Source organism: Psammomys obesus, unplaced genomic scaffold (assembly GCF_907164565.1).
Source record: "Psammomys obesus unplaced genomic scaffold, mPsaObe1.curated_primary_1811, whole genome shotgun sequence".
Lineage (NCBI taxonomy): Eukaryota > Metazoa > Chordata > Mammalia > Rodentia > Muridae > Psammomys > Psammomys obesus.
Window position 1 is genome coordinate 33266709 of NW_026596069.1, and position 12800 is coordinate 33279508.

At 44.5% G+C, this 12800-nt stretch overlaps 1 protein-coding gene across 2 annotated transcripts in view; it reads right to left on the reverse strand.

The window, feature by feature from the left end:
• The window catches only part of Rasgrf2 (Ras protein specific guanine nucleotide releasing factor 2), a 218931-nt gene extending 208073 nt beyond the window's left edge, over nt 1-10858 (reverse strand). For both annotated transcript variants that reach the window (XM_055625520.1, XM_055625519.1), the window contains exon 1: nt 10507-10858. In XM_055625520.1, the coding sequence (XP_055481495.1) occupies nt 10507-10794 (288 nt within the window). In that variant the 5' untranslated portion in view covers nt 10795-10858. The remainder of the gene's footprint in view (nt 1-10506) is intronic.
• Between the last annotated feature and the right edge of the window lie 1942 nt (nt 10859-12800).

A 12800-nucleotide genomic window follows, 5' to 3' on the forward strand; every position in this document is an offset into this window, starting at 1 on the left:
CTCAGCCTTCCATGAGCAAAACTACAAACGGACACACCAACACATCCCTTCTTGGTGATGTGAGCCTAGAAACAAATCATTCTGCTAACTGAACTGCCAGGAGCATGGGCATACATACCCCCAATGAGGACTGGTTCTTTAAGGGGACCAACTGCCCCGAGCTGCAGGTCAAGCCTCACCGTTTCTGACGCCAAGGCTAGCAATTCACATACACTCGGGACTCTCCACAAACACTCGTCCATCTGCCTCACAATAGGACAGGTCACATCATGAGAAGCATTGTCCCTCCTGCTTGTGACAGGTGGGAGACGTCAAACCTTTGAATGCCTCTTGGGACTAATGGTGCTCTCGTCACCATCAATAGTTCATTGGGTTGCTGCTCAGTTGGTTCCAATCATGCTCCTGTAGTCCTTGAATGGAGCAACAGACTGGTTGGCATGTGGATGAAGATCCCCACATCTTCATCCATTCATTTTGGAAAAGTAGCTTGACCACCAGATTTGGTGCAGAAAGGAAATCGTTCTGCTTGGCCACTGCTAGCTAACAATCAAAGCATGTGAGGTGGAGAACATGATTCTAGGATTATACAGAGCATGGTATAGACCTAGGTTGAAAACCAAGGATTCTACTTTCCCCCCACAGCCTGACCCCATGCTTTTCCTTTCTCCAGCAGCACTAGTCTGATTGGCAGCATCGTGAAAGGGGCCTCACGCTGTGACACTCACGGTGAGGCACTTAATTCTCCTTCCATTTCATAAAGTTCTCTCATGCATCCTGTGTGGGCCCTTCCGTATGAAAGGTAGGCGTAAGTAGGGGATGGTTTAGAAAGGGCGAAGTTGGAGTTGGTGGGATGGAATGTCTGGTTTGTGTAAGTGGAGAAAGAACCTCAACCCGGCTTCAGGGAAGCAGCACTTTAGATGCCAGGAGGGAACATTAGAACCGTCGCCTTTTCCAGAATCACATTTAGGCCCTTCCTGCAAATGGAAAACACCCGACAGTGGCAACTTCCAGCCAGCACACTGCACTTGCTGCTGCGTCCTCTGAGCTTGGCCTGAAGTCTCTGGCCACCATTTGACAAACCACAGCAGCAGAGGAGGGCTCCAGCTCCTGCAGCTTCTTAACGCAACTCCAGATACTGGCTTATTCTTCTATTCAGATCAGGGACAGACAAAATGCCACCAAAAACTGCATGGAGCTTAGACTACATTGAAGTTTATAACTTCTGTTCACCTAAAGATAGCATTGAAAACAGACAAGTCAGACATAGTAGGAGAAAGAGTTTTCAATACACATAGCTGCCAAGGAATTCATGTCTTCATAGATATTAGGGTAAAAAGTATGTATTTCTGATAGTCAACCTTCATGTATAAAAATGGCAGGTCATATAGCTTAACATGATCCTTAGACTCCTGCAGATCAACCCAATGAAAATGGGTAAAGACTGAGCAGGCAGCGAGTATCCGAAGGGCTCTCAGCCTTCCTGTGTTCTTGGGACAATGTCTCTTTACATAGCACGTGCTGGCCTCAAATGCGTGGTGAACCTGCCTCAGTGTGTTGAGATTACAGCCATGAGCCAGTTTGCCAGCTTCAGCCTCATTCTTCATCAGGTAAATTTACCTGAAAACGAGGCATTACTGTGTGTTTTACCACTAAACAGATTGATACCAGAGGCCACAAGAATCGACATGAACCAGAAAGCTGATGTACAGCTGGTGGGAGCGTAGCAATAGAAACAGCTATTTTGGAAACTGAGCAGTAGTACTGAAGTTAAATATTCATATGCTCTGTAAGCCAACAGTATTCCTGTGCATGCCTACACAACAGAAATGCACTTGTGCATATGTGCATTTCAAAACTCTGCACGTGGGTTTTTGTAGCATCGTTTATAATAGTTCCAACCTGGGAGCACCCTCAGTGGCATCAACAGTACGACGGACAGAGAATCTGTGCACACACCCAGCAGAGTGCAGAGATGGGAAAGAACTGATGCAACCAAAAACAAAGAGAAATCTCTCAAATAAGGCATTTTTTGAAAAGAAGCCTGACACAGAACACTGTGGTGTGAGTGTGAATTTGTGAAATTCAAAAGCGAGCAACGGCAATCCATACTGGAAATCCATAAGGAAAGATGGTGGCTTACCCAGTGGGGCAATAGGGATGAGCTGACAGGAAGTTGGTTCCTAGAGAGCTGGTCATGTCAGTTACCTGACCTGAGTCTTAATCATAAAAACTCATCTATTTTATGAAAATTCACATAGTGGCTCTCTTAAGGTTATCCATTCTCTATGTGTCAGCTACATTTTGAAAATAAGGTTTCTTTTAAGTTTATAATTTAAAGAACATTTAAATCCTTCCCAATATATTAGAAAGGAATGAGTACCTGTGAGCATGAACCCAAGCAGTTCAGGAGGCACAGCAAGAGAAGAGAAAGCAGTTCATATTATTATACAGAGATCTTAGTGATAAAGTAAGGGTGTGCATTTGCTATTGAAAGAAGACACTGCGGCTTTTCATGGTGAATAATATTGGCATTTGGCACACAGTATTAACCGGCTTGATGAATGCACCATATACTTCAATAACAATGTACATCACACCCACCAATTTTTCTATGAAACCCCCTGGGACTTGCTGGTTTACGATTAACTCACAAACTGATCAGAAACATATGATTTTTTTTTAAACCAAAGTGTGAAGTGAGGCAATCAGTTTCTTTCATAGAAGAATCAAAGTCTGAATACAAGAGTGAATGAGAGATGCTTCAGTGAGAAATTCAAGTTTTGCAAATGAGCTGTAAAGCTGGACATGGTCACTTACACTATATTCCCAGAACTTGGAAACCTAAAGCAGAGGGATTTCTTGGAGTCCAAAACTAGCCTGGGCTACATAGTAAATTTCAGGCCAGCCTGAGCTATACTATGAGAGCTTATTTTATAAAGACAAAATACAGAGTTGATAAAACTATGGGTATGGTAACTAGAAGTTAGAGATTCATGGGCCATGGGGACACAGAGTCATTAGTGGCAACACATTGTAACACAGCTAAGAATACTACTCAAAGAACAGCTAGGTCCTAAGATGGGCACAGAGATATTCTGTTTATGGCCTTATGGTCTTTGCACCATTTCTAGCACTCATATGTGACCATTACTTAAGACAACTTGAGTTCACATTTCTCCCTTGCAATCAAAAAGGCATAAAGCAGTCAGCCATGGGACAGACCCTATTAACCCTAGAAAGGACTGGCAGTATTCACAAAGCAAACCCCACACCTGATTAACGAGGTCTTACCAGCTGCCTTAAAATAATGTCAACTGTTAGTGATGACTTGGAAAGATGGAGAAAACACTGGCTGATGGATGGTGCCCTTGGTACTGCAAAACTACAAAGAACTGAGCATTGGGATGCATTGATGGCAACAGTGGATAAAACACACATGCCTGATTCTAAGTGTAAACTAGAGGAACTTGATAAATGCTCCTCAATAGAGGGCAGATCCTCCAATAAAAGAGCACTTGATAGTTTAAATGCTCCTTTTTATAGAGTCCAACCATGGTCATCCCTTCATGATCATGGGTAAATGACTAAGTGCAAATGTTCTATTTCTCCAGGTGTAACAGGTTGGAGTTCATCTAAGAGCTATGTCCCATCACTTTTGTAGCTTCATAGCAACTATCTTCAGTTTTTCCTTTATTATAGCATCAAAGAAAAAAAAAGATGCTGCCATTATAATGCTATGCTTTATTACATGAAGAATCACAAGCTATTTTCAAGACAAGCTTTCCAGAACTATGTCCACTGTGGTCTCCAGTGCCAACCAAGAGCTAAACCAACAAGGCAAAGCTTTTCTATGTACAAGTGAAATGATATGATGTTTGAGAGTGGCTTTAAAATAAACCTCCCTACCCCTCCCCAACACACACATACACACACACAGAGAGAGAGAGAGAGAGAGAGAGAGAGAGAGAGACCCACAGCAAAAGAAAGCAATAAAAGTTGGAGGTTGTTTAAACCAAATGATGGTGGTCCATGAACTCTTGTATTGTGTTTGTGTGCTTTAAACATATTTTGAAATGAAAAGAGTAAGGAAAACCTCTCCCAAATGATTCTAGTAAGAAAGAAAGAAAGAAAGAAAGAAAGAAAGAAAGAAAGAAAGAAAGAAAGAAAGAAAGAAAGAAAACAAGTGAAGGGAAGAAATGAGAGAGCAGCTGACAAATATGCTATTTGCTCTGTGTCTGTATGTTAAGAGCGTGGGTGGATTTAACGACCCATGAAGTCTATGATGGGGTACTCACGAACCCCTCCTTCTAGGCGCTTTCTCAGCCCATTTTGGCATCATTACGCTTACAGAGATGATTTCAGGTGGTGTAAGTAACAGAGCCAAGACCTAAACCCACACTGTTTAACCCCTGAAGTGAGCCTCTACCTCTCCTGGTGACATTCTTACTGAGATTCTTACAAGTCTTTAAAAATCCATAAAAGTGCCCCTCTGACTCCCATGCATTGCTGATATGGCCTCATCTCACTTCTGAACTGCTTTACAACAGCACAAAGGGAGCCTTAGATCAGGCTACCGTCTTCCAGCTCCCACACTGCTAGCCAGCTGAGGGCCCATGGCCTTTAATAGTCGCTCTGATAAGGCTGGGAGACTAGACCTACTGTTTACATTAGTCACATAAATGGCGTGTCTCAGATTCAGTTCAGGAAATGAATCAGGCGTTGTCTAAGTTAATCACCCTAAACAAAATAAAGCATTGCAGGAGCCCAGTAGCCATGCAAAGCACGCGTGGTCAGAGTCCCTCCCTCTGTTCTAATCCTCTGCAATGTCTTTTTGTAAGCAAGACCCACATTTGTAAGTAAAAGAATGGCATGAGGCACCACACATTCATTTCTAAAGATAGCTTGTCTTTTTCCTTCCTTCTTTCCTTCCTTCCTTCCTTCCTTCCTTCCTTCCTTCTTTCTTTCTTTCTTTTTTTTTCAAGACAGGGTTTCTCTGTGTAGCCTTGGCTGTCCTTACTTGCTTTGTAGACCAGGCTGGCCTCGAACTCAGAGTAATCCGCCTGCCTCTGCTTCCCAGATTGCTGGAATTAGAGTGCACCACCCACGCCTGGCTGAAGATAGCTTGTCTTGAATCATTTTATCTGTATCTTCTCAAGCCTTTAAGAAGTCCACTTCTCATTTGTCCGCTTTGATGCTGTAAAACTGTTCTCAGTAAATTTCTTCATCTTTGGCAGCCTGTCTTCCCATGAGAGCTCAAAAGAAGCAAGATGCAAAAAATACAGAACAGCTCAAATGTGATAACGTTTTTCTGCCTTTTCCCTAAAAGCATCTCATAGCCAATGTGAGGTGGATAAGGAAACGGTCTGAGTCTTTATTTTTCATGTGGCTAATGTGTTTTCTAGCAAAAAGGAAAGCCATGTGATCATGTTATCTGCATCTCTGACCCACCTGCGGCATCAGTTCCCTGCATGGAGCAAGGGGAGAGTACACTGCTTTGTTCCCAAGTACGAGGGCAATCAAATTCCTTGGGCAAAATGGTGAAGTCAACTGATGTATTTTAACTTTTCAATCAACTAAAATTTAGAAGTTACACCAGTGAAAAATGTAACAACTGATTTGAAAGACTGTCATGCCTAATCAGGAGCCAAGAGTCCTAACCGTCAAACATTTCACACAGTGCCATGCTCTTACTTAACGCCGGCTCAGCTTTCATTTAAATACTGGCTGTGATTTTACTATACCACATACATCACGTCAAGACAGGGCTACATCCTGAGAAAGGAATCATTTCTTTCACTATGTGAACACTGCCAAGTTTGCTCACTGGAACTGAGAAAGTGTGGCCCACCACACATCAACACTATGGACATAGCCATACCATAGAGACAGCACAGCACTGTGGAAAGGTCATTCGTGATGCAATGCACTGCTGGTTACAGGCTTTAGTTTATGTAAACTAGTTTCAGAGAAGAATTTCTCCTGTGATTTCCATTCACCACACAGCTGCAGTCATAGAAAAGAAAGCTTCCCACACTCAGGCAGAGTGCATCTGCAGCTCACATATTTTTAACTTTTTGAGATCATGGCTCATTCCATAATCAAGACTGGCTTTTAGCTCACAGCAATTCTCCTGCCATATAGTCAATAGTCAAAGGAAAGAAACTAAAAAACAGATATACATCCTTTTCTTAGAGGAGAAATAGACAGGAATAAAAATAGAAAGCCACTTCAAATTTGTGAAAATTGGGATTTAAGACTTGAGTAAATACACCCTGGCAATCTGATGTATTTCATCACAAAATGTATTTTAAAAACTAACTTTTTCTCTTCTATAATATTTAAATCACATTTACTACAGTAGGAATATTTATGTAATTTTGGTCAAGATGGACAAAAATCAACTTAAAAATACAGTTTGAAGAGATACACAATATAATTGTTTTTAACTTCATGTCTTGGAACTAAATGTAAAGAAAAAATAGTGTCACACTGCAAATGCTGCTTTCCACCTATCCATGGGGTGAATACTTGTCACTGAATAAAACCCACAGACCAATGCAGCCCACAGGACAAAGCATTTTTACACACACAGCTAACACCTCAAACATGAGCTTTCCATGTTATATTCTCAACACTGATTACAATAATCTAAATATTAAAGTAGCTGGAATTAAATAACCAATTTTTGCTAATCTATAAGTCTCTTTTCTTTATTTAAATTTAATAGGAAAATATTTTGAAAGTTCAAGAAAGAAATAGTTTTGAACATTTTATAAGGTTTAGCAAATGTATTTATTGCCTTTTCCCTTTCTTTGTGTTCAGTAAGCAAAGATGAAAAGTAAAATGTAGAGTTGGTTATTATACCTCCATACAATACTGTGAACTAGAATGAAAATTCCCCTTCACAGACTATGCCCCCTACAAATAGTTCAGCACCTGCATGCAGTTCTACCTAATTCAATAAAATGTTGAAAAAAATCTCTGCCTTGGGGTCAAGTTAGGAAAGTTAAAATGCCTGTCTAGTAATGAGGTGACAGAGAATTCACAGAACCTGTAATCCCTCCACAATTCAACCAGCACAAATATGACAAGCATGTGTAATGTTTCCCGCCTCCAGAGCCAAGGATACCATCCCCAGCAGCCCCCAGCAAGCAAGTGAAAGTAGGTTGACTACAACAGCAGATGAAGAAGAAGAAAGACAGTTGCTACACATCTTTCCTGCTTCAGGCCAGACACACAGGGCCGCTTAAGTGGACCAGGCTGACTGGCTGTGCACTCTCACCCTAAGTGCAAACACTCAAAAGATCTCTCCACTGGAGTGAACAGATTGGTCACGTCAAGTCGGAGGTTTGAAAATGAGCCTCGCTTTTCCATGAGATGGGATGGTCTGTAGTTGTGCTTTTCAAGGCTAACAGCAATCATCTGACTAGCTTTTAAATAAGAACAAACAAAACAGTGATTCATGCACAACACCCCCAACTTCTTGTAATCCAGATTTTTTAAAAAATCTGAGCTCAGTGGATTTAAATGCAGCCTCCTAGGCAAAGCCCTCTTCAACATGTTTAGTCAGTATAACTAGAGTTGGGGACCTCACCTATCTAGAAGCCTGAGCTACAACAGGTTAAAATGAAAGTAATTAAGAATAGGGAAATGGGAAGAAGGCTCTAAGAGCTGAAGAGAGTGCCAAGTTAGAGGACAGGATAGAAGATACTGACTCAAGTCGAAGCAGAACACCCAGAACCTGCTTGCTCAAAGGAGAGTTGTTTACTTGCCCTGAGTGGGAATTACTCAGAAAGAAGTACACCCAGGTACATATTGAACAAAGAAACATCCTTTTGGAGGCAAGGAATCACTTTAAGCATTTTTAAACAAATTCATTCGATTATGTCATCATTACTGTTCTAAAGAAATAGCCACTGTGAAAATGCTGATAAGACAACCTAACAATTTCCCAAGAACCTGCCAGAGAAAAATCCTGGAATACCATGAGATCAAAAGAGCAGCACAAATGTTCCTTCCACGTGGGCATATTTGACAAATGAGTTTACTGACAAAAAAATAAAAGAAAAAAAATCAGGGTTTGTGTTTTAGTCCACTTTATTATTATTTTTTGTCAATATGCTTGATTTGAAATATTATTTAGGTGAAGCAAACCAGTGGGTATGTCTTCTTAAAGTTTAGTTATAAACACATGTAACTAGAAGTTTAAAGTTATTTGAAAAAGAAACAGAATTGAAAAACAATTAGAGGTGGTTTACAGGAAAAAAAAAATGAAACATTGTTCCATCAACCAAAGATGCCATTTTCTATCTCAGTGATGCCTCTGACTTACTCAATGGTGTCCTCACAGGTCTGTGTGGCTGATGACCTGCTTTCTCGGAGGCCCATTTCAATCACCTCTGCCCTTAAATTTTCAGAGCTTGTTTGCTGTTCACATTTCTACATAGCAAAATGTGGCAAATTTTTATAGCCTCAGAAACACATGATCATGGTATTGGAAGGTGACACCGTTCACTGAAGGGAGGCCAGCTGCTTACGCTATAGAGTTAAGATGGAATGTTTCTCCTCTCTTATTCCCAGTGTCTCTTCTTAATTCTTCAGTGGCCTCTAGAGCAGTGTTTAAGAAAAGCATTACTCATCGAGGCTAACCCACGTCAACAAAGCATTTCTAACATTCACAAAATTTAAAAATTCTCCAAGCCCAAGTTCAAATCCTTTCTGGAATGGCTGCATCACTACATCTCAGTTTTATCTACAAACCTCAAAGGTCCCAAATATGCATGAAATGACAGGCACCATGACTCAAATGATGGCAAAGAGAAAAAACACTTATATAAGATGACCTTCCTAGACCCCTAATTATTCAGCATTTTCAAGTCCCTATTAGAGTCGACTTAAAAGAAAACTGTCCTGAAGCTGCAAGTCCTGATTTTTTCCAGCAGATAAGCAACGCTTTACATACAATGTTAGCAGGCTTAACAGCGCAAAAGCTCTAACAGCTCTGGAACTCAGCCCCAGAGTAGCCAAGAAGCGGTTACTGCTAACTTAGGAAACACAAAGGAAGCAAAGAATTTGGATTTGAGTGATATGTATTAAAACCTTTAAAGAACCCTGCTTTATTTCAGACATAAAAGCACTTAAAATCCTTTTTTGGGGGAGGGAAGGTGTCTTGTATGTCTTCTAACACTTAATATTCAAACACACACACACACACACACACACACACACACACACACACATTCTTAAAACTCTGCTCCTAACTTAGATTCTAGACTGCACAACTTGAATTTTTTCCATTTCTTATACCTGTATCTGCCAGTTTAGAAACTAGTTTTTCAAATAACTGAAAACACCTTCAAAAGTCAAAGGGCATCTTTTAAATTTCAAATTCTTACTCTTTTAATGGGTTTAAGCACTTATCATTTACCAAAGTTAATGATTTACAGTGAAAACAAAAACCAGTCTTCTGCATGGTGTGGTTTCAGCTCCTCTGAGTTCTAAGCTTTGTTTTAAAAGGCAGGAAAATCAGGTGGCCATATGCACTCTCGCCACCATTCCACTGAGCCTGCCGCAGGCTCGGAGTTTGCAGTGGACGTAGCCTGGTACGACTTGCACAGAAAATTCATCCTTCTAGAAACATTTTTTCTGCCCCAGCAAAGGCAGCCAGTGGGACCACCCCCAGCTCCTCCTTCCAGGGTCATAGATATAGAGGCAAAAAGAAAGCATTTGGCTAAATAAAGCCATTCTTCTTTAACTTTAATAGACAACTGGCGTTTGAAATCAATGTTTCCTACTTGCAGGAAGTCCGATTAAGCTAGCGCCTGGTCCACACCTTGAGCATACAACAAAACCATTCAAATTATGACCTACAGCTAAAAGGTCGGACTTACTTTAGAGTAAGAGTGTTTTGTTTGTTTTTAAACATAAACTCAGTGACAAATTCTAATCCTCAGGAGACCGTATCTTCATGCTGACCTCGTCGGTCAAACGTTCACAAGGGAAAGTGACCTAAACTGCAAAGCATGATTGGCAAGGACCAACACCAACAACAGCACCTGTCTTGGTGGCTCGGTTTGTTCCCAGTACCACCGGTGAGCCATTACCTGCAGGTGAAGAACTCTGCCAGCGAAAGGAGAAACCAAACTTTTCCTAGTAAGTTAGTTTGCTTTCACCAAGCCAATCCAAATCCAACAGGTACCGATGCACACCGCCACACATCTGAGTAAGGGCTAGAGCCGTGCGGAGGGGTTAGGGAGGAAACTGAAAGAATCCGACCTAACTTGTAAGAGGATTGGGAAAACAAAACCAGCCTGATCCCTAAAGCAGCCGATTCCTGGCGGTGGGGTCAAGGGGTGGTGTTAGGGGTCTCTGCTCGCACCCAGGAACCTGCCCGGCTGCAGGGTCTCCCCGCATTGTCCCTGCGCTGTCCACCCAGCACCAGAGTTGGGCGAGCCAGGCAGTGAGGCGCCCGGGGCTGGGGCCCGGGGAGCGGAGCGCGCGAGGTACCTGCTTGTCCAGCGCGTCCCGGGCGCCCGCGGGTCCCGCGCCGGTCCGGGGTGGCGCGGGCGCCCGCTCGCAGCTGCAGCCCTCCAGGAGGTACATGCCCGCTGGGCGGCCGCTCTGCTCGCCCTCGAAGTAGAAGAGCACATTCTGGTAGAGCGCGAACCACTTCTCGTGCCAGCGGCTCGCCTCGGCCGCCCTCTTGCTCAGGAAGCCGCGCTTGGTGCCCTCCTTGCGTGCCAGGAAGGCCAGGTACAGGGCGTGCCCCTCGTTGTAGCGCAGGCTCTTCTGCATGGCGAGGGCGCGGAGGGGCGTGCGGGCACCTCAGCCCCGCGGCGGGGCCATCGCGGCGCGCTCTCCGGGAGGTCGCCCCCGGGCCGCCTGCCCCCGGCGCCCCGCCCGCGGCTCGCGCCCGACCTGGGCTGGGGCGCCGTCCCCTCCCCGGCCGCGCCCTCCTGGTCCGCGGCGCCTCCTGCTCCCGGAAGCCCGGGGCCGAGCGGCCCTCCGAGGGCGCCCGCACCGTGCCCCTGCGCCCGAAGTTGCGGAGCCGAGCCCTCGCCGGGGAGCGCCGCGAGGCGCGCGGCAGCCGAGCACTGTCCCCGGGCCACGCGCTCCGGGGGACAGAAGGTAAGACGTCACGTGGGAGAGCAGCTGTAATCGGCTTGGAGAGCCGCTGGAAGGGTACAGTCGGCGCGGTGGCGGCCGCGGAGGCGTGCCTGCTCGCCGCGCGCATCCTTCGCTCGCCTGCCAGGACCCTGCCTCGGCCGGGCCGGCCTGGAGGGGGCAGCCCGCCCGGCAGGGGCAGAAGCGTGGTGGCACCCAGCTGCTCACAGTGCAAACACGCACAGATGTGCCCTCACACATACAGGGGAACGCACACTGAACACACACACGCTCACACACACACACACGGACACCAGATCACACACGCAAACCACACAAGTCTCATATTCGTACCCAAAAGCACACATGCACACGCACACAATAGGCTCAGGAGCACAGTACATGTGCTCTCGCAACCTAAATTAGCAAGTGCCCTTTCACCCAGTGCTAACAGTCATACACCGCAGAAGAGCACAACGCAGTCACGAATAACACACGCTTCTGCACACTGATACACATTCACAATTACAAAAACACACCCTCAGTATACACTTCTCAAAAATGCAAACCCGCAAATTGGTACTCAGGCAGGCAGCTACAGACGTGTGCATTCCTTAGTGCTCTCTCGAACACTCATACTTACTGTAGCCTGTGTATATACACTTATAATCATGTACATATCCACACAAACATCGGACAGATGTACACCCACATAAACACACATCCACCAGCCCTTCCGTCATCCCCACACACAGTCATAAACACATACACTTACATGCAAATGTGCAAAAACATGCACTCCTAAACACACTCGTCAGATACCAGCACTTACAGACAGAAAACGGACAGCTATCCAGGCTCTTGGAGCCACGCATTTTTACAGCTCATGTGCGTGCCCTCACACTCACAAAAAGGTCCAGTAGCAGCAGGTGGAGTCACAAGCCAGCTTTGCATAAACCACAGTGCTGGCTTTTCAGCTTGTACCGAACTGCAGAGTTTAAAACCCGGCCGTGAATGTTGGTCAGCAAGTGTCCCCAGAGAGCCCGCAGATGTGTCAATTCCTTCTGGGCACTTGCCATTTAAGAGGGTTAAGATAAAAAGAAACTAAATGTTTAGTATGAAATTTTAAATTAAAGGGGCCGGGGTAACCTGATGAGGAAATTTTGCTAGCAGGGGCAGAAACTGTCCCCAGAGGCCAAGCTGTCACACACAGGCTGAGCAGAGTCCCTTGTGAAGACTGGAATTCATTTGATTAACAAATCTTCCAGCTACCGATGGAAAACCAAGACACTCTGCTCAAACAAAACACACGTGGGAGAGAAACGATGCTCCAGCAGCTCCAAGACAAAACCCTCGAAGCCCCACAGTGTCCTCTTTGATTCTGCCTCACACGCTTTTTATTCCCAGTGGCCACGTGTTAAAACAAGTGTCCCAAAGAGTACCATGGGAAGAAGAGCACAGCAAAATAACCTCCTTTTAGGGCAGTGAGTTGTGGCAACACACGTGTCTTGTCTTGAGGTTGCATGCTCACAGATTGATGGTAGCTGCAGGGCCCTGCCTGCTCTGAGAGGCTGTCTTTGCAGGATGTTTTAACTCTGTCTCACTGAGTGGTTTGTGCTTTACTGTCAAGGAAAACTTCACTATTAAAATCCATGTAATAGGAAAATTGCCATTTCCAAAGGATTGTGGGAGAACAG